Here is a 25576-nt window from a genome sequence, read left to right as displayed (position 1 = left end):
AAGAATCAATGTGGTCATCCTTCCAGTCACTGAACTGAGAACATCTGGCCCCATGGGGAACATGAAAAGGAGTATCTGTAAAACAAGGAGTTCTTGAAATATCAAGGTCATTTGGAATCTAACAGCACACAGTGCAATGGTACTAGAAACCCTCCTACTTGGGAAAATTGTTCAAATTATGCAGAACAGAAACTTGACTTTCATTAAACTCTTGCTTTGTACTTGAAAAATTACTATAACTTGGAAGAGATATAGTGAGTGTACAGGCTCAGTAAAAGTCAACCAGAACATTTTTAGTAAAGCAAGTGCATACCCTGTTGCTCACAAACTGCCCAGCACATTGGGCTAAGAATACATTTTCAGTTTAGTGATTTCCTGCACAAGGCCTTGTTGCTCATTGTTTACAATAGTGCTTAAGTTCTCACGCTGTGTTACAGAAATTGAACAATGGCCAAGTTTTTCAGGCACTGAGAGTGCTTTAACGAATCATCTACTAATAATACAGTAAGCATAACTTACTTTTGGTTGGTGCTCTCCCACACTGCAGAAAAGCTGAGTTGCTTCTCTTTATTTATTTTAAATGGTCTTGCAAATTTGTTTGGTGCCATCAAGCGGTGATGCACTCTACTGCTGCTTTCACATACCTTGTATTGTCAAGGGAAGTAATACTGCAACCATGACAGCAAAAAGAAGCAACAATATCCTGGACTGTATTCTCTTCCCTAGGTTTGGCACAGGGGAGTTCACTGCTTTGGGGACAGTTACAAATGAGGAAGAGAGTGAAGGAAAATTACCTGGATTGCAAAAGAGCAAGTGAAGCAAGAAGAAATACATTACCAGGAACAGCTGTGCTGTATGGAGGGAAAGCCAGCTCAGCACGTATATTGTAATTCTTTGCTAAGCTGATCAGAAGCTTTCATTTTTGCACTCTGTGGCTTTTTTAAGGGTCGATCAAATTCCTGGTACTGCCAGAAACTTTTGTTGTGCAAAACGTATTCTTTTCTTCTTTTTCCCCCATGTGTGAAGCAGGAAGAAGAGTCCCCTTCCTTTCTGCAACTTTGCCTGACCCCCAGAAAATATTTCATAATCATCTACACATGCAGTGCACTGAACCATATGATCTCTTTGGCTTCCAGATTTCTTCAAGACTTTCTAAATTTCACCTGCTTCACCTTTCATTTTTCCTTACTAATTTTGACTACAGTATTCTTGTCTGTTCTTATGCTGTAGAAATTCCTGTACCATCTTCTGCCACATTGTAAGGAAGTGAGGAAATCAACAATAGAAGGACATAAAACAATCTCTATTACTTCATTATTTCACAACATTTACATGTGTTATTGCACTTTCCTCAGAGTTAAAACAAAAAAGGTTACATATGTTGCTAGTCCCCTTGTAGGTCCTAGTCCAGGAAAGGAAGAAAGCTACCTAGGGGTAGTCACTGTAGCAAACTTCTTCCACCTGTATGTCAAATCTCTCTTTTAGAACCTGAGAGAAATATGGGTTTGCATGTTCATTTGCTTTAATCTGGACAGAAGAGTGCCAGATTTTTTTCTCACTCAATTAAAATTCTAAAAAGTCCCGAAAGCTAAATGTAAGGAGACTTAAAACGAATACATATTATAAGAATCGTCTCTATGAGCCAGGAAAACCCTCTCTAAATGGAATTAATCCAAAGCCACTCTGCATTTTACACAAGTCATACAGAGCTGTGAAACTCCTTGGCAATGCTAAGTTTTTTCTTCCCAGGCACATTTTTAAAGCTGCAGTACATAATGATCAACGGATTCCAGGCAGGCTTAACTTGGAAACTGGAAGGCTAAGGAAACATCATCCAAAACTCTCCCTTTGTTTGGAATTTCAAGCCACAGGCCTTGGGAAGACACACCTGCATTTTAAATGGACCTAGAGGCATTGCCCATGTGTCAACGGTAACAGCCCTGAAAAAAATCTTTTTTGATTGAAATTTCCTTTAAACATGAATAAATCTTTTTTCCCCCATCTATTCTTTGTCTGCATCTTAGCCTACACCTTTATTTGCATGTATCCTTTTAAAAATTTTACATATAAACCTATCAGTCCTATAGAAAGCACCTCATGCATTAACTGCCTACACTCAAGAAAACACAGAGGGAACACTTTCCTTTTGTGTTGAAATAAAAGAACTAAGCTAGCATACATATTATAAGAAACCAATTATCAAAAACGGAAACAGGAAAGGTTTAAAAAATTACGCAAGTCAAGTATAACCAAGGATGGTCTAACGCTGAGGCAGAATTGTTCTTACAGAAGAAAAGATGTTTGAAGACTCCCTGAAGAAAGCCCACATTCAGCCCTTATTCTGTTTTAATTTTTATTGACTTTCCCCCATCTTTGATTTTAAACTAATTTAGACCTTGATTGCTTTGACCATTCTTCTAAATTAGGCTTGCTCCACCCACACATGAATGTATATTTCTTGCACAGCATCTTTTGTTCACACATGCACAGAGCTACAATACCACTGGAGAATGTGGCCTCAAAACAGGTCTAAATCATCAGGTTTTACGTATGGAGAAACTACTCAACAGGAGCACAGTCAAACATCAAGGCTGAACAGGAGACTTAAAGAATACTTTTAGTATCAGGTCTTGCTTTACAGTAATACCACACATAGCTTTTAATTCCATCCACCCCAATGCTAGAAGTTTATCTGTTTCTAAACCATTACGCTTGGTAAAAGGACCAGATCTAGGAGAGAAGATTCTGGGTTGAAGTACATACTACCCAGTCATTTAAGAAGTCTCAGGATATCACCTCCTAACAACTAAAGGGACAGAATTCACCAATCAGTGGTCTCAGAGTAGCTACTGCATTGTTCAAAACCACACTCCTGCACAGAAAGCTCAGCTTGGCAAAGTCTCTTTCTAAGCAATGACTATCATATAGAGCAATCAACCATATAATAGCGAGGATCCACCTTAGCTACTTTGACAGCCAGTTATTACAGTTGATTAACAAATGACAAGCTGAATACAAGCATTTCTGCCCATTGTTGTCATTTTCTCATATAACTAAATGCCCTTCTTCCCTTTGATGGATTTAAGGCACTTTTGTGAGTAGAACACAATGAACAGCCTTACTATGCTAAAACAAAAAAAAAGGATCATCACATAGTTGCAAAATCCCAGGTAAATGCTAAAAATTTCAAAAGAAGGTATGAATGGAGAAGCTGCTTAGAGCAGCACAAACAGAATGCTTTGTTTATAAATAGAAACAGCAACAGATCCAGAGCCCGCAGCAGAGTTTGAAGTAATTTCTTGAGATTCCTGGCTCTGAAAAGTACCTGAATTATTTATCCATCCTTCCATCCAAATGAAGGCAGTGAAAGTAACAGAACTGGAGTGCAGCAACTCTGCCAATCTTCCATCACTAGATTATATCGGGTTGCAAACTTCAACCCCTATAGAATAATTTGCAAAGCACAGAGAGAAGGAATCCTTCAGATGACTCAATCAGCTTCTGTATGCCACAGACTCACCCTGAATGTCTCTAGCCGTGTAGATTCAACACACTCCAGAACTATGCAATCCCTAGCATGACCTCAATGCAAGTTCACTTCTCAAAGGAATACAAGTCGGGCTCTGCATCAGCTTTGTTGAAGGTGCTCTGTGTGCCTCAACCAGACATAATAGCCACAAGCCCTGTCTAGCTGGAAACTAAAGGTCTTAACATTTAAAAATCCAGTGTCAACATGGTTCCTTATTCTAAGTACAATATTTAACAAGACAGGAGGCTACAGAGAAGGTCACCAGGAAGTTCACTAAAACGAAAATTGGCCACTTGGGGATAACCAGTGTGACTGGTAGAGAAAAGAACATTTTGATGGTACAAATATTGGTACTAAGAAAAGGCGGTGGTGCCTGGTTTAGTTTCATGCAGAAAATAAAACTGGGCGATTTCATCAACATTCAGAAGCTTTATTTCAAATGTGGACTACGAAAGAAGCAATCCTCATTTTCAGCTTTACTCCTTTATGGTCAAGACAGAACAATGACGTAAATGGCATGGGAGATTTACTTCACTTCTTGCTGCTCAGAGATACATCTCCAATTAAAGAAACCAAATGAACAGACACTTTAATATATTATTGCTATTTTTCTCCTCAGCCTAGAGGAGTGTCTCATTAACCAATAACCACCTTTCTTCTACTCCTTTTTGAAAGGACAGGCAGGAAAAACACTTCTCACACACATGAAGCATGATACTACTTTCACCACAAAGCTGAAATTCAGTCAAAGAGCAAAGTTCGTAAGAGAAAGGAAGTATAATAATAATAACAACAACAACAATAATAAAAAGTACAATTCATCTCCAAACTAGTGAGTGTAAATGGCATTGCTCCTAGAATTTCTCTCTGCTCAAAATACTCCCGGGCTTACAGTTGAAATGACTGGTTTTAAATGTCAATGCTATTAATAATCTAGTGATTGAGCAGAGAGTATCACAAGCTGAGGAAAACACTGAGAATGATACAGTGAGCTGTTGCTATGGTGATTCTGATAAGGTACTCTCTTTGTCCCCCTGCAACCTACAGTAAAGTCTAATTTAAAACCAACCGTTTCATTAATTTTATCTTTTCCTGGTATACTGGCATACAAAAACAGATATAGAGAAATTAAGAATGTACAACACACTGTTTCTTGCTTCAGGGAGATTTTTAAATGTCAGCAGTTTCTAAGTGAGTCAGGCTAAAACTTGCTGTATTAAAGTTCTACAAAGGGCCAGCTCTCCACGCATGTCCCTGATAAACAGAAAGGCTCTAAAAGCGGCACATATGATTAAAGTACTGATTTGATTGTTAACCTACTACTAGCCCACCTGTGCTTGTCATTACTTCAGTTAATTCTCTACCCATCTGAAAGCTGGTGCACAAGTTATCTACTGGATAATTTTTTTAAAAAATTAGTAAGAAATGTTTGTCAAAGCCTGTTTATAATTTCCAATTGCTGAAATCACGTTTGTACCTAGTTCACTTTGCAGAATGAGATCCTCTGCCAAAGACTGCCAGAAAATCAGTTCACAAGCTGCACACTGGAATTAACTTCCAAACCTTCTGGGCACCAAGTAGTACTTATGTCATGGGCTTTCTTTAGCCAGGGCTATTCGTAAGATAATGTGATTTTAGGAAATAAAATCACTTCAAAGCTAGTTAGATGTTTCATTTTTAAAAATAAGTAACTTCAGATGCTTTAGAAAACATCCATCTCTCTTAGCCATCAAGTAGTGCAGGGATGCCACAGTGAAGTCTGCATTCCAGTAGCCATTCACCAAGGTGGACATAGACATATCACTGAAGGCTTTTCAAGGTGATAAGAAAGGTCTCCAAGTTTTATAGTAGTTCACTCAGTGTCAGAGAGAACAGGACAGTGTCTCAGAGTAAGGACTAATATTAAGGAGTTTCTGCATTCGAGTGCTTAGTTTAAACTATGACAGTACACACTGTCCACATTATATTAAAAAGGAATGTTTTATGGGTATGCATAAACTCCACTGTTAACAAAAGCCAATAATAACTTCATATTTTAAGAGCAGGTAAAAACAAGTGTGTAGCTAGATATTTTTATTACAGTATTTGCAAAAAGCCACTTTCTAACAGTGCCTACATACTGCCTAAATTTAACCAGAGACACAATTAACATAATTTTGTCAGAGATCTAATTCACTGAGAGCTAGAGTCACATTGTAAAAATGTTGCATTTTCCATTTATTCTACAAAAATTCTTTATGCTTCACAAAGTATCTCCCAGAAATACACCACACATTAGCTTCAAGCTACTGTAACACATGCACTGACACATCCCTTGACACTTCTCAGTTGGATCAGATTGAACTTGCATAGACTGCAAGAGATGCAGTCCTCTGGCTTTAGTATCAAAGGCTGCAATATAGAATTGTATGAGCCAAACCGTTTATTCTGCAGTCATTGGGTTTCACACCACATGCAATTTAAGCACAAAGAAGGTGCTTTCGAGAGTGCTGCAGGAATACAAATACTGCATGAATCTTAGTAGCCAGCTTAAGAAAGGGAAGAGCCAAACCCTTACACTTGCTGCCAAACACTTCAAAAACTGGATTTGCACAGTTCACATTTGATGCTGCAGTCTCACAGTTCAAACTAATCTGATTTTGACCAACTACCTGTGCCCTTTTCACTGTTCACTGTTAGAGTCCGATTTCCTTATGAATCATTGTCCTCTGCACCTCATGAGTGAAGGGGAGGCAGAGCTACTTGATAAGCTATCAAGGTAAAGAAATAAGGTTATTAAGCACAAATACCTGCAACAGAGAGGACAAAATACCTGATGCTCAGCTTTAGCTTCAGCCACAACTACTGGCTGAAGTTCCAAAGAATCATGATTTTCAAACCAACACTACTGTATCTTGCATAGGAAAAACTTGCTGCTTTATGATTTAACCTGGACAAGGGAAATGCTGCAATAAGGGATGATTACTGCAGTACAGTAACTTAAATGGAAGACAAAAAAAGAAACTCCTTTGCAGAGAAAGCAGTGTACCACTCCCACTGCAAATGTTCCTCTCTCATGCTCTCACAGTAGCTTCCTGTACTTCATCCACCCCCAGTAGCAAGCATCAGCAGACAGCCTGGTTTGTCAGTGATTTGGCACAGAAAGTGCTGCAAGGGAGGAGGGTAGGCTGTCCATTCTACTCCCAGATGTCTGCCACCAGATGTCTGTTTTACTTGTGGCTGGATTTAGCCCCACTCTTCTCACTCTCAAAGGAACTAAGTAGAAGGTGGCTGATTAGACTGAAGAAAGGAGTTTTTTTTCCCTGTTGTTAAATGAAAACAGTAGCAAAAGAAGCAAGATCAGAATTTAACAAATGAGAATTTAAAGAGGATTATCTTAAAGTTGATTTTGGAGCTTAAAACCACCTTTATATCCACATTGATTCCTGGAAAAAATATTACTCATAAAGGTGTTTGCAAAGCTAAACCTCATGAACTTTCAGCTTGACAAATTCTACAGTCAAGGGTCAAGATCCCAATTCATTTTTCAGCAGGGGGAAGAAAGAATGTTGATTGTGACTACATTTACAGCTGAGAAAACAGGGCTTTCCACCAGCTGCTCTCCTGTATAGCACTTTCTGATTTTAACAGCAAACCCAAGAATGCATTCTTTCTTGACTATTTTAATGCTCACTGAACTAGATCCTGGGTCAAATCCTCACCTGGTCCAAAGAAAGCAACATGAATCCCCCAGCTACCAGGGACCTGTCTCAACCTGCTGAAGACCTGGCACACCACACACGCACATGGATCATTAATTAGCCTAAAACTGGGAGGCAAGAACAACTCTTGCACCTTCCAAAGACGTGCAGCCCAGTGTCCCACCAAATCTATAGAATCATAGAATCTTAGGGGCTGGAAGGGACCTCGAGAGATCATCTAGTCCAACCCCCCTGCCAGAGCAGGGTCACCTAGAGTACATCACACAGGAACTCATCCAGGTGGGTTTTGAATGTCTCCAGTGAGGGAGACTCCACAACCTATCAGGGTGGTGAAGATGGAAACCAACTGCTAAGAGCTGCTTGCAGTTTTATTTATGAAATTAACAAGTCCATATTTAACAGGGCCCCACCCCACATTTCAAAAGAGAAAGAAAAAAAAAAAAAAAAAAAAAAGAGTAAGTGATTGTCCTGCCTAGGAACCAACTAGTCACAAAATAAAGGGAAAAAATGGAGAAACAGGAACTTGGGAACTCTGCCAGAAGGAACACTCACAGGTAGCTGAGCAGACTGACTAGAGTGCTTGGTACAGAGAAACACTGAAAATACAACTGGCCTCATTCCAGCAGACAGTATAGATATGTTGCCTGGAGAGCATAGTTTTAAAAATAGCTCACAATTAAAGCAGCCTTAAAAAAAACCAAAAAAAAAACCCCAAACAACAAACCAAACCCAATCAATCAAAAATAACACCCAAAAAAAGTAGGAATTCTTAGTGACCTTTTTTTTCACTTTGCTGCTGGGCATCTTACATTCAGGAATTTTGACCTTTATTTCCCATTTTTGGAATACAAAGAAAGAGAGTAATAATCTTCAGAAATCACCCTGGGAAGATGTTAGAACTATGACCTTTACTATCAGTACCTCTATTAAATTACTGCAAAGAATTGTTTTGTGGGTGTGTTTGCAATACAAGCTTCTTCTCCCCTTAAGGAGAACACTTTTCCACAGGTACCAATATACATGCAGAAACAAGCAGCCATATAGGTTGAATAAATGTACTGGTTTATTTTCATTTTTGTTCTGCATGCGAATGTTCTTGAGCATTCCTGAGGAAGATGGAAGCACTTACAAAAAATTAATCACTAGAATCAGGCAATATAAGCTGGCTTTTCAAATTTCTTTATTACTAGGGCCAAAAAAAAACCCAGCCTGACAGACAGTGATTTTCTAGATGTCTTGGTAACTCATCGTTGACAAACATTTTCAGTCCTACAAAATCATTAACATCTACTTCTGTAAATAAAAGAGCCAGGTATTTGAAAATTAACACTCCCAATAATTCATAAGCCAAGAAAGATGAGTGCTAAAGTAGGTCTCTCTGCTTCCTGTCACAGTAATTTTGATTTTGCTATAACCATTTTGTCTATAATAGTGTATAATAGAACAAAAGAAGATCAGATCTATTCCTGTGGTGCATTTTTTCACCCTTTATCATAGTCATTTCAATATTCTTTCCATTTCCAAAGGCTTTCAGCTTCTGGAACCTGCATCACATTTGCTTTCTGTTACTAAATCCTAATCAGCAACAGGCATCAGAACTGCAGATATTCTCAGAGCACAACACAGCTTTACTAGATCATATTACGAGGTTGAATGCTTTCACTGTTATGAACAAAGCACAGAGATCTTGCCTACTAGGAAGTTCAATTAGATGGTGTAGGCCACTTTTACATTCTTGATCGGACTATGTTCATGGCTACATGACTGGTGCTACAGTCAAGGGTTTGGTATCTGGATCATGCAACCAGCTCTGACAAACCTGGTCTGCTGGGGGCTGATGGGATCCACCTCTCAGAAAAGGGGAAGAGCAACCTCAGACATAGACTAGGCAAAGTGGTGAAGAGGGGTTCAAACTGTTTGTCCTGGTTTGAGCCAGGATGAAGCCAATTTTTCTTTTTACTGATTTTTTTTTCCTTCAGTAAGCTTTCTTGTAACTAGCAACAGTGTGTTCTGCTAGGCTGATAAGACAGAGGAATGTTTTTCTAACTACTGAGGCTTCAAGGCCGCACCTGCACTCTGCCGGCTCAGACACTACGGGGAGATCTGTGACCCTCCCGTAGGAGGCTGAGTTAGACAGACAGCAAAATTGGCCAAAGATATTCCATTCCATATATCTACGTAAGCTCAGAGGAAGGTCAGAGATCACTGAGGACAACTTCCTCCCTCCTTCTTCTTCCCTTCTCTTCCGTCCACGGCCGGTGTCTGGGGAGGACTCTGTTCATCCATCACCGTCGATCCTCAGGCTTGATCTCTTGTGACCCCCATAACTCTCTGCTTTCTCCAGCAGCAGCTCCGGGATTCCTTGGGACTCTTCCCAGTTCAGGGAAGTGCTGTGGGAGTTGCTAGGGTGGGGGGAGGCGAGAGGCTTTTGCCCATACCTGAATATATCTGTATATAATTGTATATATTTTCTTGTATGATTCATTAGTGTTTTAATTAAAACTGTATAGTTTAGTTTTTCAATCCAGCCAAGTCTCTCTCTTTTTCTCTCTCTCCTTCCCTACCTGGGTTGGGGGGAGGGGGGATCGAGAGCATTGTTGTCGGACCTGAGTCAAACTGTGACACTGTTGAGGCTGAGGGGAGAGAGAACCTCCATTCATCTCACATCGATCAGTTTCAGTGTGATGTTGATACCACTAACAGATGCCCAGAACCTACAAAAGGGGTGCAGGTCAGCAGGGGAAAACCTGGAGTGCACCATAATGAAATGCCAGTCCCTCCAGCTACTCAGTCACCTTCACTGGAGGCCCAGCCTAAATGCCTCTCTGCAAAGGCACACAGCATGGGGAATAAACAGGAGGAGTTGGAGATGTGTGCCTGTCTGCAGGGCTGTGATCTTACTGGCATTAAGGAGACCAGAATGGAAGGTTACAGACTCTTTAGGAAACACAGGCAGGGAAGACAAGGTGGGGGTGTTGCCCTCTACATCAAAGACCAGCTGCAGTGCATGGAGCTCTCCCTGGGGATGGAGGAGGAGCCAACTGAGAGTTTATGGGTTAAGATTAAAGGGAAGGCAGGGACAGGTGACATTACAGTGGAGGTCTGCTACAGGCCACCTGAGCAGGAAGACAGCTTCACATTCACAAGCCATGGTACTCATGGACTTCAAACACCATGATACCTTTTGGAGGAACAACTCTGCAAAGCACAAACAATCCAGGAGGCTCCTAGAGTGTGTGGATGACAACCTCCTTTTTCACGTAGTTGAGGAACCAACAAGGAGAGGTGCCATGCTGGACCTTGTTCTCACCAACAAGGAAGGGCTGGTGAGGAATGCTAAGCTCAAGGGCAGCCTTGGTTGTATTGACCATGAAGTGGCAGAGTTCAAGATCCTTTGGGAAGCAAGGAGGGCGCACAGTAAGGTTACTGCCCTTTACTTCAGAAGGGCAGATTTCAGCCTCTTCAGGGATCTGCTCAAGAGAGTGTCATGGAATAACATCCTGGAGGTGGTTGATATTTAAGGATCACCCTCTCCTGGCCCAAGAGCAATGCCTTTCTCCTACAACATTTGAGATTTGCTCCTAAATACTTCCTGCTCATACTGTACTTCAATCTATTTCCAGTACTAAGTTTTAGTAGATCGAATGCTTTGAGCTGTTGTCAGGAAACATGCCAGTTGAAAGATATGACAATTCTGCTAATAGCCTTTTCATGCTCATACGGTAATGAAAGCTCTTCTCCCAATACTAAATGAAAAATATATCTATGTTGTGGCAATGTAATGGAAGATTGGTGAGGAGGTCTGTAAACACGCTAATTTGACTTGCAGCTGGACTGTCAAAACCACAGGTATCATACGAATCATTGGTCATTCTCATGTGCTTGACAGGTACAACATCTGTGCTGAGGTAACAAAGGCCTGTGATAGACTCACAGGCATCCTGTCAAACATGCTTGAGATTCCTGTCCATCTGTGAGAAAGGTTAGAGCACAGGTGAAAGTTACACCTGCAAAAAATCCTTGGTACACAGGAGAAGGCATCAGGTTAAAAAACTGTTGCTAGCAAGGTGCCTGCATTCCAGCCTGTGTGCCTCTGCCCTAGGTCCTCCTTCAGCGATCTGCTGGTTTGCAAAGTAATGAGAATAAAATTCTTCACATTTTATCTGTTGTTTTGTCGTTGTTCCTGTGTCCTGCCTGTGTCAGCCTGTGTCTGACTGGCTTTATCTTTCTACCTACTCCAGAAATACTCAGAGGGGAAAAAGCCCTAAGGTTGATTTTGGCATTCTGGTTGCAGAAGAATCCTTCTTTCCCCTTGTTTTAAACATAAAGTATTTTACAATCCAAATGTTAATCCCTTTAGTATTGGCAACATGAAATAAAGAACATAAAGCATTGAAGGAAAATCTTCCAACTTTTTCTGCTTTGATATGTCACACCTAAAAAATTCTTGTCTAGTTTCTGTCAAGCTTAAAGAAAAGCATATACAAAAATACAGATGAAGTATGAAAAGCGGAGGAGGCCTATGTTACAGGAAGAGATCTTTCTGGATGTTTTTCAGTGTTGTATTTTTGTTGATGGTTCTCCCCCACTTTACAGTACAGTTACACTGACTGAGCACACCTACTTGAAGAAAATGTGGTTACAGAACTAGGCTTGTTGAAATTCGGCTCTGAGTTCTGAAATGTAGTTGCTAATTATTTTCTCCAAAGATTTCTACAGCTCACACACAGACAGACAATGACAACAGAGAAAGCATGACAGATGACAAAGGAGAGTAAGCATATGTGTCCCTCTGTGCAGAAATCAGTGACTGCTGAAGCTAGAAAAGCAGTGGAGGCTCTGAGACTAGAATGCTTATATCTAACAGCACAGGCTTGGATAGCAACCAAAGGCTCTTCCCATGAAGCAGCATTGCACACTGGCTACCATACTTCTGTCATTTACATGCAAATTCTAATGAAGCACATCTCACTGGTGCTTCCCTTCCCTGTGTCTTCCAACCTGTCACAGAGCAAACAAGACAGTCTGCAAATGAAGTTATATTGGACTGCTCAGCTGAAGCAGGAGTCCAAACTGGTAAAACATACCATTCTGGCAACTTGGTTTTTTTACACAATGGTTTACTCCAATTAAAAATCCTCCCAAGGAATGTCAACCTAAAACTCCCACAATTTCTTTCCAACACATGGAAAAATTTTTGTTGGCATAAAACTTACATACAGAATGATCAGTTACCACACCACAAAACCTCTCTCCATTATGCTAATGTTTCTATCATACAAAAAACGCCCTGACATGAGAAATCATGACATCTCAGTGAGACAGGACAAAGTAAGACGAGCTTCAGGCCTTTGATCTGGCTGAAAGCACTCCGCATTCTCATTAGAATTTCTGCTAGGATCCTAGGAGATTAAAAGGGTTTTTTTAAAGTCTGACAGTTAATGGAGGGGGGAGGTATTCAGAAGAGAACAAAAAGAGAAGTGCTGAAAGCAAATGACATCATGCCTCAAAATGGCCTTTACCATCTTACTGGCATGTTCCACAATGTAGCATAGCGGTTTCCAGTCAGCTATTCTTGAGACCTCAAGATCCTCTGTTGAGACAGTACGGCTGGAGATCTGCTGCTTTAAAGGGATGGAAAGCTGAAACAGGTCTAAAAGCAACACACACATTGTATTTTGGGACACTAAATGCATTATGGTAATGCTCCAAAGTACTACTTTTTGAGACTACATTCTGCCTGACACAGCATAAGGAAAGTCTACAGTCTACAAAGCTTACAATTTCAAGTTCTGGCAGTTCTGTCTTCACGAAAACCCCACATAGTTAGCATGGAAATGCCATTTACTTCCTTCCCATTCTTCCCACAGGCACGGTTGGCCCTTTTGTAGCAGGCACATCTTCTAATCTTGTGGGGGCCTTGGAACTGACTACCCTTCATGTTAAGTTGCCAGAGGCAATTAACACTGGGGAGACCCATCAAAATCTCCCCCTTATATTCTGCAAGAAGTTAGGGAGAAAAACACAGGACTCTGGAAGAAGTCTGCTTATTAATGTTCAGGCAAATGCACATACTGACAACTTACCAGACCGTGTGCATGTCACTTGCCTACAAATGGGTATGTATACCTTACAGTATATAAAAAAGCCATTCATTGTTACTGCCTCTCTCTCTTTTCAAAGGTTATTCTTCTTACATAAAGAACAAAAATTGTGCTTTAAACAGTTTCTCATTAAGCCAGAAAAATAATTTTTTTGTCAAAGTTTCTCTTTTTCTTAACTTTCCCTCTCTCTCGCCTCCTATGGTGGTCCACCTTATGTCTCATGATGTGGCCACTTTTGCCTTACTTCTGTGTCAATCATCCTCCCAGTTGCAAACAGGTATCTTTAAAAACGCATCCTTCATTTGAACTCATCTAAGTGCAAAATGTAAAGAACAATAAAAAGGGCCCTGCAGATACCAACCAAATCTCCTGTTTCCTGAAGCTAGCACACTTACTTAATTTCGAAAAGGAAGTTAGTTTTAATTAGGATTTTTACATATTCACAGGAATTACAGACCTCTACACACTGTTTCACCACCTGCTTATAAAAGTTATATTGAGAATAGTTTCTTGGATCATGCTGGAATAGTCTCCCAGAAAACTGGTACTGCATCATCAAAAGACTAAGCATTTTGCAACACTGAAACAAAGCAGCAATACAGAGACAGGCACAAGAAAAATTCCAACCAAAGCACATCTGAGATGCCACGTGACACATCAGTACCTCTGTTCTCTCCATACAGACTAATAAAATCTGTATCAATTGCAAATCATAATATTTGATGTGTGCATAACCACATTCTCGTCAGTGGCAGGAGAATTCTTAGAGAAACAGTAAGCAACTAATTCTTTTTGAACTGCAAATCTCTCCCTTAGAATATGTTTTTAAGGATAAAACTCCTGTATTTTACACTGATGTACTAGCCAGGGACAGATGAAGAGTATGAAGGTTATTTACACATAAGAGATTCACAGTCTATTCTCTCCTTACTATGGAATGTATTCTCTGCTTCTCATTTTTTGTCACTCTCAATGAACCTCTTGTTTTCAAGAAGAAAGAATAATGTAATGCAAGAAAGAATAATGTAAATCCTTGGCATATGAACATCTCACATCAGCTACCTGGATCTTACAATTTTGAGAATCAGCAATTAAACTACCAGACTTCCTTCTTGGCATCAGGGCATTCAAAGGTCTCCTGGTATCCCTTAATATACAGGGCCCAACTCCAACAGGGAGAACTTAAATCTCTGTGGCACAAGGTGCATTACAATCTTCAAGAATGCTAGCAGAAGGTACTAACAACACATTCTCTAAAACTAAAACAACGGCTTGCCTTACACTAGCTTTACTTTCTCCCCTTTTTCATCTCGCCTGTTGCAAGATGGAAAAATGTTTCAGATCACAGATTCTGATAGGACTAATGGAATCTTGATTAGAAGTAATGCAAGCTCCACTAACTCTGAGAACTCTGAGATTCTTCTTCCTCCTTTTATTTTTTCACTACAGGGTATCACTAGTATTAGAAAACTGGGCTTCCCGTTTCCATCTTGAGGTTCAGATACTGTCCCAGTAGGACCAGCGAATCAGAGAGATTTGAAGCCTAAGACAGTCACATACTTGCAACCATGTATACACTTAAAACAGCCATCCAGCAAACTTCTTTATTAGAACAGCAATCATTATTATCTACAAAAAGCAACCCAACATTACTCGCAAAGATATTCTCTCATGAACTTTGACCAGATGAGTTACTTTCTTCATCAGAAAGCCTAGCTGTCAAAATGTGCACAACCATCCATAAAAGAAATAATTTTTTTAATGATCAGCAGTAATGACTGCCCTCTTGAAGTCAATACTAAGATGTATTGACCTGAAACAAGCAAGCATTCAACCTGACACTAACAGAAAAGGTACCAAGTACACTTATCAGAAAAATAGTTGCAGAAAAGCCTAACAATACGTAAGTTGAACTACACAGCTTACATGGTGAAGGTAAAGTAGTAAGTGAATAAAAACCAAGACTACACTTCATTTAGACATGCTGACTTGATCATTGCCAGAGTATGCCCATTGTCATTTCTGTTCTAAGGAAACAAGCTTCCTTGAATCCTACATTTACACATGCAAATATGCCCATAGCTAATTTAGTTAAATTATGACTCAGAGAATGAAAAAGTATCAGAAGGAAAAACTGTAAAAACCTGTAATTCCTTATAATTTCAGCATCTCTGATGTAAATCATATAGGGAGGTGGTATTAGTTGTTCAGTGACTCGGCCTAACAGACTTGACAGGAGTCAATCCCAGGGGTCCAGAAGAAGGGTAGCCATAACAAAAAAGTTACCAAGAAGGCTCTTACCTGTGAATTGTAAGACAAACAGATGCACGTATTTTGCAAAAGAGAAGTCAAAGCCAGTAAGCTGGAAAGGGTCAGAGTCTTAAAAGGGCAAGACTTCATGGTACTGTAACTCAAGTCTATGTTGAGGGGAAAAAATGCTTACTTGTAAAGGTAATACTCAGCTTGATCCACTTCCTCTCGTGAAGAAATGTTGTCAACAAACTGATTAAAAGAAAAAAAGCTTCAGAGGGAGCATTCACAAAGCATATTATAAGAAAATGCCACTTCAACAAACAATACATTGGGGGGGGGCATATTTAGTTGTCTGACAGAACTGGAGGTCTGCAAGTCTTCACCAGTTCCTACTTGGGTTTCTTCTAGACTGCTAATAGTCAAATCTTTTTAAACTGACACAACTCCCTTCCTTACCTCTAAATGCACCATGAAAATATGGAGACCACCTGAAAATATGTCCATGCAGCTCAGTACCCTGCACTTTTGCTACTTGCCTCTGAATTTTTTACTCTTTAAACATATCCCTTTATTTGAGAATACATTCAGCTCCTTTTTGTTTCCCCTAATTTTGAGTGAGTCTCAACACACCTGTCTCCCCTTTCTAAAATGTAATCTTGCACCTAACGTTTGCCTGTTGTGTCTATTCATACTACACATTCTGAAGGACAGCAGAAACAATATTTTGGATTTCACCACACATAAAAATAATAGTAAGAAAGAAAAAATAATCTCCCATGCTGTAAATCACAGTTTTTCTCTCATTTAAAACTTTGTCTACTCCAAGCAATCTTCCAAAATTTGCAGTGCTATCAACCATTTAAATAAAAGCCAAGCCTTCAACCAGTCTTTGTAACAGTGAATCCTGTTCTCCTGTAGGTTTTACTAACAAAAACATAAAGATGCTGGAACATCTCAGAGTTTTCTCAATATAATACCTTCAGCTCAGAATATATAAACAATGTGTTCTGAAGTTCATTCTTCTCTTTACACTAAGAATAAGCTAAAAAAAATAGTTTCAGCTGATTGGTACTTGCTCTCCAATTTCTTAACTGCCCTTGCACACTTGTGCACTTTATTTAGATTTTACAAAATAAGAATCTGATGTCAGCTTCAAGTATTGGGAAGTGGAGCTGTCTGACAATCTGGCAATGTCACTTATGCTTGAAAGAGGTCAACCCAAAGCAGGAACATTTAGGAAAGTTGATTAAGTAATAAAAAGGGAGAGGAACACTCATATTCCCCACAGATGCTATCTCAGAAGCAATGCACAATGCTTGATCTGAATAAATGCTTCACCTTGTAACTACAAAATGTTCTGTGACCCCTCAGTTAGTGGTGCCAATGATCTTAATTAGTGGTGTTACTGAGGTACCAGTGTGGTGACTCAGCTTTTTTTGATAATTTAGAAGACTGAAATTTGTTTGGTTTGTTTGTTGTTGTTTGTTGTTGGGTTTTTTTTAAGTGGTATATTATTCTCCTTCTTCATACAAACACTCACACAGTGAACATAAAGCACATCTCTGCCTTCACTACCCCTCCCCAGATTAACCCATCCAGAAGATGGAATTGGTTACTAATTCCAGTAAAAATATCCCACACCAGCATTTGTCCTGCCTCTGCAGAGGTCAGGAAAGAAAAATATAGAGGCAAAATGTACCCAGCTTTGTCTGCCTGACCCTAAAAGGAGCCCGGAAACAGAGGAAGATGCACACAGACAAGTGTGCTAATTCACCCCTGTTAGCAGCCTGGGTTCTTATGAAGTGCCTGAAGGAGTGTTAAAACTCTCCCTAATACAGAAACCACAGGCAGGCAGTGAACATACATTAGGGAAGTACACAGCCCAGTAACAGTGAGGCTCGTTTTTACTGAGAGAAAAATGGGGTCTGAAGACCCTACAGTCCAGGTACTAACAAATGAGTACAAAGTAACAATCAAACAGCTTTACACAGGAATTTAGCAGTATAACAAGACATTAACAATACCAAGAATACCAAGCAGAGGTGATACCACTTATCCTCTCACAACTCACTTGATTTCATAAGCATTCCACTGTAATTTCCATTACAATATGATTGGGATTTATTTCCTTACCCGGGCTATTGTCAAAGAGCTGACAGGCAGCTTTCTTTCATAGGTTCTGTCCATTAAGTGGGCTAAGTCCGCTGAAGAAAACAGAAAAAGACTACATTTAATCAAGTGGCATTACAGGAAAATCTGCAGATCCATCATATAACCCAGAATAGAACCTCTGTCCATGAAACAAAATTCTATCACCTTGTTAACATCTCAGTTTTAACTTGTACAAAACGAATACTGTCAAATATTGTTAAAGACTAACAGAAAAGTAACACATGGAAATATTCTCAACGTTATGCTTTTAACTTACTAGAGAGAAAGGAGAGACACTAATATATATTTGTATAACTAATATAATTCACCTAAAAAAACTGAGCAGATGTCTGTAAGTTTCAGTTGCTTTCAAGCTTAGCATGTGCTGTACAGTGCTTTCAGCATTGGTTTGTCCTTTATACGGTAAAACAATGAGACACAGAAACAAGCAGTACCAAACTGATAAACCCTGCAGTCACAAACAGCAATCCAAAGAAATTCTGTTAATCAAACTGGGCACTGTGCCAGTATCTTATTAACTTTATAGCATTCTGCTCCAGCAGTCATATAACAATATTAATGTGATCATACAGCAACTTCAAGCTTCTGACTGTTGAACAAGTAGCCAATCGTTGTCTTTAATGAATTTAATTGGAAGTTACAATAATTTAACTTGGAATTTTAGTTTTGTACTATTCCTGGAAAATAATGATGACTCAGGAAAAGTAAGCAATTTACTGTATGCTTAGGGTCAGCTGATTGATTCTTAGCTGTGACATGAATTGATCTAAAAAATTTAGAGACTACAATATTATTCTTTCTCTTTTCCTGCATCTTCCAGTGCCAGGAATCCAACATATTCATCTTGCTTCATCCTTTGAACCTTAACACAACTGTTACTAAACTAGCCTCTCCTATGACACCTCTTGATTAGTCCCACTGGCCATTCTTCAAGAGCTGATGGGTTGAGTTGTTTTACAATTAATTTTTCAAAATAGACAGCTGTTTATATCTGACAGTGAAAAGTGAGGTGAACACAACTTGCAGCAGCACATCAGAACTGACTAATCCTTCTAGACTGGCAAAGTTGCCAGAGACAGGAAGCAGCACTGCACCAGCAACACACTGTGTCTCTGAGGGATACAGTCCATGTATATTCTGTCTACAAAACAAATGATGTAACTGTTAATCATGTTTAAAACACACCTGTACCAGAATAATGAGGGGTATATAGTTCTAGTAGCACAAATGGCATTCAGTGCTACTCTGACCTCACAGGTACTGTCTAAAATTACAACACACGTGCAAAGATTTTTGCTGTAGTAAAATGATGGAGCCTTGATTTGGAATCAAATCCTTGACTCGTAAGTCTAGACAATGCTGCTGTCTGCCACACTGCAGTATTTAAGGTTTATATAACACCTTGCTCACTGAGCCACTTCAAGGCAAACTTCAAAATGCAAAAAGAGCTTTTATCTCTGGCTGAGAGGCACAAATTTTATGACCATGAAATCAAAGTGAAATCTGAGGCAAAGTTACTAAGGCAAGTACCAGCTCCTAAGATATGGGCCACAAAGGCCATGCTATACCAAATAACTGCTAAAACGGCAGATTAACCTTTTCAATGGTAAAGGCATCTCTGCAGGAATATACTTAAAAGAATTGCCTATATTTGACTCTGTATTACCCACCTCTCCAGCACTCACAAATGCCATGACGGAGCACATAGGTAAAGACTTTGGGGGCATTCCTAGTAGTGTTAGAACTTATAAGAGAATGGATGCTGGCTGTGGCCAGACCAGCTTATCAGAAACTAAGAACTGATTAGATTGTTGCTCAAACATAATAAGCCAACTGCAATCCAACATTCTTCATCTACATTTAGAGATAGCTGGAGAGAAGTATTCACTCCAAAATCTGCTGTTTGGTGTGAGACCTGAGACAGACAACTTCACAGGTTGGTAGTTTAATTTATATATTCTAGAATTATTTTCCTTACATAATCACCCTCTGAGAAGTGGAAGGTGTTACCTAAGACCATTTTGGGCCATACTCAGGCCCTGAGCTTGGCACTTCTTTTGTCTCATGAAGAGCCCATTTCATGAAACACTGCGTACTTAAAGAGAAAATAAACCAAATGAACAAAATGGTGTGAGTGAAAGATCCCAAGACCATTAGCTGTTCATACACAGGATTTTAATGATTGGCCTTTTACGCTGTCTGCAAAGCCGGATATCTCCATCAGAACTTAAGCATGGAAAGCAATATGAAGCACTTATCTATCAGCTCCAGTGTAAGAGGCACAGCAAAATGAAAGCTGATTAAACCTTAAAGAATAGAAGACAAATTAAGTTAATGTGAAATTTAGTTTTGCTTCCTGACAAATTACTGTTTCTGCTGTAGTTTCTCGATAGGAATAATTTGCAGTGACTAATTCTTTCCTGGTTCCTTTTCTCTGAAGAGGACTTAAAAACAGACTTATTTTCTCATATTCATTATTTGAAATAATTCAGCTACCTTTTGTAAATTACGTTTGTTCCGTATCTTGTTATTCAATAATTGAGATTAAAGCTTTCTACTTAAAAAACTTCACAAAAGGCATATTAGAATGCAAGAATGTGAATGCCCATGTCTCCTATCAGTTTGTAGTAAAACCTGAGTGCTAACATTGGTGTATAAACCAAATAAATGTTTTAATGGCCAAAGCAAAATTCTAGGCACATCCTAACAGATACGTCACAAGTGCTTTTATCCCACAGTGATTACCAAAGAGGACACTAGTATATATCATCTTTCCTACACATTGCCTAAAATCACACTGCTAGAACATGAACTTGTACAAATCTTTAGTTTACCTGCACATATAGTTCTGCACACTGCAGAATCTCGTTCATTTAAACAACCTAACAAAACAAGCCACAAGTCTGAGCTGAGGTCATTTAAGTTCTGGACATGATATCACACCTGTCTGTAGAATATTGGCATCTGAGATTTCATGTTAACTTTTATTTCCACTTGCTCATAGAAACTCAATGTCTTAACACTTGCAAAAGGGTGATTCAGGACAATGACTGGGAAAATATTGTCCCTCACCTTCCAAGTCAGTGGCTATGAAATCTAATACCAGTTTTGTGGCCTAGTAAAGTAACACAGTTTCAGTTTGATTTGCACTGTGCACCTATCCACAGCAGGTAGCCACATCAGTAAGTGAAACATTCAGCCACCATGTAAGGTTACCACCTTCTTATTCTTAGAAATGGTCCAGTTGAAATCCCGTGATGGAGAAACAACAGGAAAGCAGATACAACTGTGATGCAAAGTTTACCTGACCTGGGACTGATAAGCAGAGTTAATAACTTATACGCTAACATGTAAGAAAGAAACGTAGGATGGTTTGGGTTGGAAGAGGCCTTAAAGTTCATCTAGTTCCAAACTCTCTGCTATGGGTAGGGATACCTTCCACTAGACCAGGTTGCTCCAAGCCTCATCCAACTTGCTCTTGAACACTTCCAGGGATGAGGCATCCACAACTTCCCTGAGCAACCTGTTCCAGTGCCTCAGCACTCCCACAGCAAGGAATTGCTTCCTAATATCTAATTTAAATCTACCTTCTTTCCATTTGAAATAGTTCTCCCCTTGTCCTATAACTCCAAGACCTTGTAAAAAGTCCCTCCTCAGCTTTCTTATAGACACCTTCAGGTATGGAAGGCCACTATAAGGTCTCCCAAGAGCCTTCTCTTCTTCAGGCTGAACAACCCTAACTCTCTCAGCCTGTCCACATAGGAGAGGTGCTCCAGCCCTGAGATCATCTTCGTGGCCTTTCTTTGGACTCAACCCAACAGGTACATGCCCTTCTCATGTTAGAAAACTTGCTTGTTTTAAAAACCTAATTAAAATAGAAAGGAAGGCTGAGGCAAGTACTTCACCTTACAAATTTGTATGTTTCACATTTATCAGTATTTCCACGTCTCCAGCACCTTCTGGAAGGAACTACAGCTTTGCACAGAAGGCTTTAAATTAAAATTACTCAAGACTGTAAAGGCAACACTGCCACCTGCTGTTCCGGATGAGCCTGTTTAGGTATCACCAAGTTTTTCTAACAAAACCGCACTTCCTGTCTCACCTAATCGGCCCCCCTGCAGTATTCTGGTAACTGCCATTCTTCTCATCAAGATGCTTACTGTCACTTCATTTGACCCTTTTTCACTATGAACAAACTGAAATGCTGGAGAATCTATGTCCTGCCATGCCTCCTGTTTCCTTGTTATCTCATTTTATTAAGTGGAGTCCAAATTATTTCTAGACCCACAAGCAGTTTGTAAATTCCAAATTAACACATTTTCAATTCCCACCTTTTTGAACAAATGTGCCTCTGTACGTACAATCTTGTTCTTTTCCACATTTTTTTCAGTAGTGAAGTGTGGTAAGCTCATTCATGCTTAGAATGTTAAACTGAGACTACAGAGAAGAAAATAAAGCATTACTTAAATGGACACAGTAAATTTAGAGTTTGGGTCTGGGACAGCACCATAGCACTGCAACAGAGAAACAGAACTGAGTTCAAATAAAAAATACTTATTTTTCCTTTAAATGTATTCTCACAACATAGTTTTGCAGAATAGCATTTCTGAAACAGTGTTTGAAATACACAAAGAGCATCCCCTTTAACACCAGGAATTCACTCTAGCTCCACTCATCTATTAACGACACACAAGATTTTATGTGCAATCAGACAAATGACAGCTACAGAGCAGACTCTTCTTTGAAAATGCTAATACAGCTGACAATGTGTTAACTTGTTTTCTCTGTTCTCTGAACACAAAGTGAAAAAGCAAAGCAGTTACCTGAAAAGCATGGAACAGACACGTGATTTGGATCAAGATCATTGGCAGAAGAGCTGCAAGAATGGTACTTGCTAGTCACAAAAGGTCTTGCCAGTCATGGAGAAAGCCAAATACGGTCTGTACCAGCACTTGACAACAACGTTTTCTTCTAGAGTGGATTTCTATTGCCTATGTTTGCCAAAATAAGAATCCATTTTCATCTGGAGATGTCTCATTCAAATGCATCCCAGGGCACTAGCCTATGATGTCAACCCAAAAAAGCACTGCATAAGCTGTCCAATTGACAGTAAACAGTTACAAGGTATTAACAAACTCCACAGGATCCAAGCTATAGTCATGAGCACCCACCAGCTGTTTCTGACCCACCTACAGTAAAACATGTTGACAACACCTACCCAGCTGTTTATAAGTAACAGAAACAAATTAGTGCCTAAAAAAACCATTAATCTGATCATTTTGTCTGTCTTCCTGCCTTACCAAAGCTCTTGAACTTCCCCTGCTGAATCTTCTCTCAGCCTCGTAATGTATGTTACAATTAACACACACAATTCAGGGAGCCAGGAATGAAAAATGGAAAACAAAGATTATGCATCAAAGGGCCTCCCAAACACTTATGGTATGAAACAATGCATATGTCTCTCTAGCATGAAAAAACATTTTGCATGATGCTTTCTATTTAACACATTCACTGAAAAGATGGTGGAATGCAATTTCAAATGTAATCTAGCCAAATAATTTTGTTATGAAACTCGCATAAGAGATCTCAGTAGCATATGCAAATACAGTTTAATGTACAACTTCTTGCATATAAAATGTTTAGTTTCATTTTTACCCAAAGTAAAAATACAACATTTCAACAGGAAACGTAACTTTCCAACCTGCAAAACCGTGAGAAAACATTCTTTAAAAAGTTTTTAAACACAAGTGCCCTGTAATTGTGATAGAATAGGTCCTATTCCGCACTTTATTACAATTAAAACAATATCAATGAAGTGGACACTTGGAAACTGTCTTAACTGTCAGGCACAAAACAAAAGACATTCACAAAAGCTTTTAATTTTGCAAAAGAAAAGAAATCAGCTTGTAGAAACCAAACATTAATTAACTGGGCAAATTCTAACTAATTTCTGCATTATAGTTTTGAGTATCTATGACAGATTTTTAACACACTGAGCAGATTTTGATGCAGAACCTCAGAAGCATTTTGGTTCTCACTTTTTTTTTTATGCTGAAGTATTTATAGATTATGAGCTAGTTTAAAATTAGTTCAGGTTGCAACTAATTAGTCAAACTGCAGGAAAAGAAACAAATTTTTCTCACCCAGGTGATGCTCCTCTTTCTGTCTCTTTTCCCATTTTGAGCTGTCTGCATAGGCTGCAGAAAGAAGAGATCTTCTACCTAAAGAATAACAAAATCACTAGGTAAGCCAGGTTGCTTCAATATCTTTAAACAAACTAAGAATTAGATGTCACATTTTTCTGTCACATTTGCTGAACTGAGTGTATTAAACCGTCTTTATGACAAAATTGTCAGCAGCAGCTACCATAACAGTTCAAGTTCCTTGTGTGTGGATGAGCCATTAACTTCATCATTTTTAAAACAGAAAAGCTTTCCCCTAAAAGTCCTTTTTCAGCATGAAACAAAACTTCCCAAACCTGAAGTCCATATTTAAGGAAAAGATAAATTTGTAAAGGTAGAAAAAAAACATGCAAGCAACAATAAAGGATAGCTGTTTTGTGCACCGTTTTCATCAAAAGCTAGCAATTAGCTAAATGTAAGCACAAAAGCATATGCAAAAAAAAAAAAAATACGCACAAAAAGGCTTTTTGTTGCTATTGGATGGTTATTTTTTTCCCACTTGTAAAGATCTGTCTCATTGGAAACAAAAGGTAGATGCTTGTCTGGAAATACCCCATTTTTTATCAGCTCCTTTTTTGCAACTCCTTTGAATTGCAGAGTTCACACAAATGTTTTTGAAAGTTTTTTTCCAAATACTCTTTGTACCACCTTTGAAATCTGTTCTACACAATCCTTTGAAGTAAAATGAAAAATGCTTCAGCTGGAAGAACAAACCATGTTTGTGAATCACTCACAGATGGAGCCCTTGAAGATACTTAAAATTTTTTGATGGACAATAAAGAAATAAGCGCAGAAGGTTGCAGAAGTTAATGTTAAGAAGCACAAAATATTTTAAAATAGACATTGCTTGCTACACAGAATTCTTTATCTGAAAATCTAACTGCTGCTGCTAAAAGTTTGCTGTTCTTGGGTGTGAAACATTTTTTCTCCTTACCTTCCCTCTGACATGCAATTACATGCACAGATCCATTTTGCAACACCTTTGCAATTTTTTTTGTCAAAGAGCTGGTATACAGAATTCCAGTCAGAATATGAGAATACATACCACACCTTACCAAGCAGCTAGGAAATAAGAAAAAGTACTTTTGTTTGTTTGGTGAGGTTTCTTTAAGCCATTTTTCGTTGTGTTGATAAAAGTAGCACACAAAGATCGGGCGGTTGGCTTTTTCCTTAGGATAAACGTCTGTACGCTCATTGCACAGCTAAGGATGACGCTAGCAAGCATGGGGGCTCAGAGAGCTATTTTCCGCAGTACAAGCAACTGTCTACGGTATAGGTTTGCGCAGGAAAGCTGGGGGTCAGCGTCAGAGGAAAGGGTGGAGCTCCCGAGACAGGGCGCCGAACTCCCGGGACGCAGCACCCAGGCATGTCAGCTCCGGGAAGCTGAGAAGGCAGGCCCGGGAACGCCGGGCCATGAGCCGGCACGGGGAGCAGCCACGGAAAACAAACCAGGAATGCTCGTCCCTTTCCCCCCACCCCAGGTTAGATATTCGCCGTTGGCGAAGTTGTTCTACAAACACGTATCTACACATATCAATGTACACGCGCACACGTATGTATTTAGGTTAAAAGGCAAAGTGCCCGCGATGCCAGCAGCACCCACGGCGACGGGAGGGCCTGTCCCGCCAGGGCCCG

The 25576-nt window shown here is 39.4% G+C and overlaps 2 protein-coding genes across 2 annotated transcripts in view; one reads left to right on the top strand and one right to left on the bottom strand.

Moving 5' to 3' along the window:
* MRPS27 (mitochondrial ribosomal protein S27) overlaps positions 1-23976 on the bottom strand; it is a 43496-nt gene extending 19520 nt beyond the window's left edge. Inside the window, exons 1-3 of the mRNA XM_010006375.1 lie at positions 23903-23976; positions 17721-17791; positions 15778-15836 (exon numbers count right to left, since the gene is read on the bottom strand). Of these exons, the coding sequence (XP_010004677.1) occupies positions 15778-15836; positions 17721-17774 (113 nt within the window). The 5' untranslated portion in view covers positions 17775-17791; positions 23903-23976. The remainder of the gene's footprint in view (positions 1-15777; positions 15837-17720; positions 17792-23902) is intronic.
* A 1173-nt stretch (positions 23977-25149) lies between these two features.
* PTCD2 (pentatricopeptide repeat domain 2) overlaps positions 25150-25576 on the top strand; it is a 15305-nt gene continuing 14878 nt past the window's right edge. The window contains exon 1 of the mRNA XM_010006385.1: positions 25150-25493. Coding sequence (XP_010004687.1) covers positions 25150-25493 — 344 coding nt within the window. The remainder of the gene's footprint in view (positions 25494-25576) is intronic.

This window comes from Chaetura pelagica, unplaced genomic scaffold, assembly GCF_000747805.2.
Source record: "Chaetura pelagica isolate M959 unplaced genomic scaffold, ChaPel_1.0 scaffold559, whole genome shotgun sequence".
Taxonomy (NCBI): Eukaryota; Metazoa; Chordata; class Aves; order Apodiformes; family Apodidae; genus Chaetura; species Chaetura pelagica.
The sequence above is the reverse complement of the archived record's forward strand: the minus strand, read 5'-3'. Positions and strand labels throughout refer to the sequence as shown.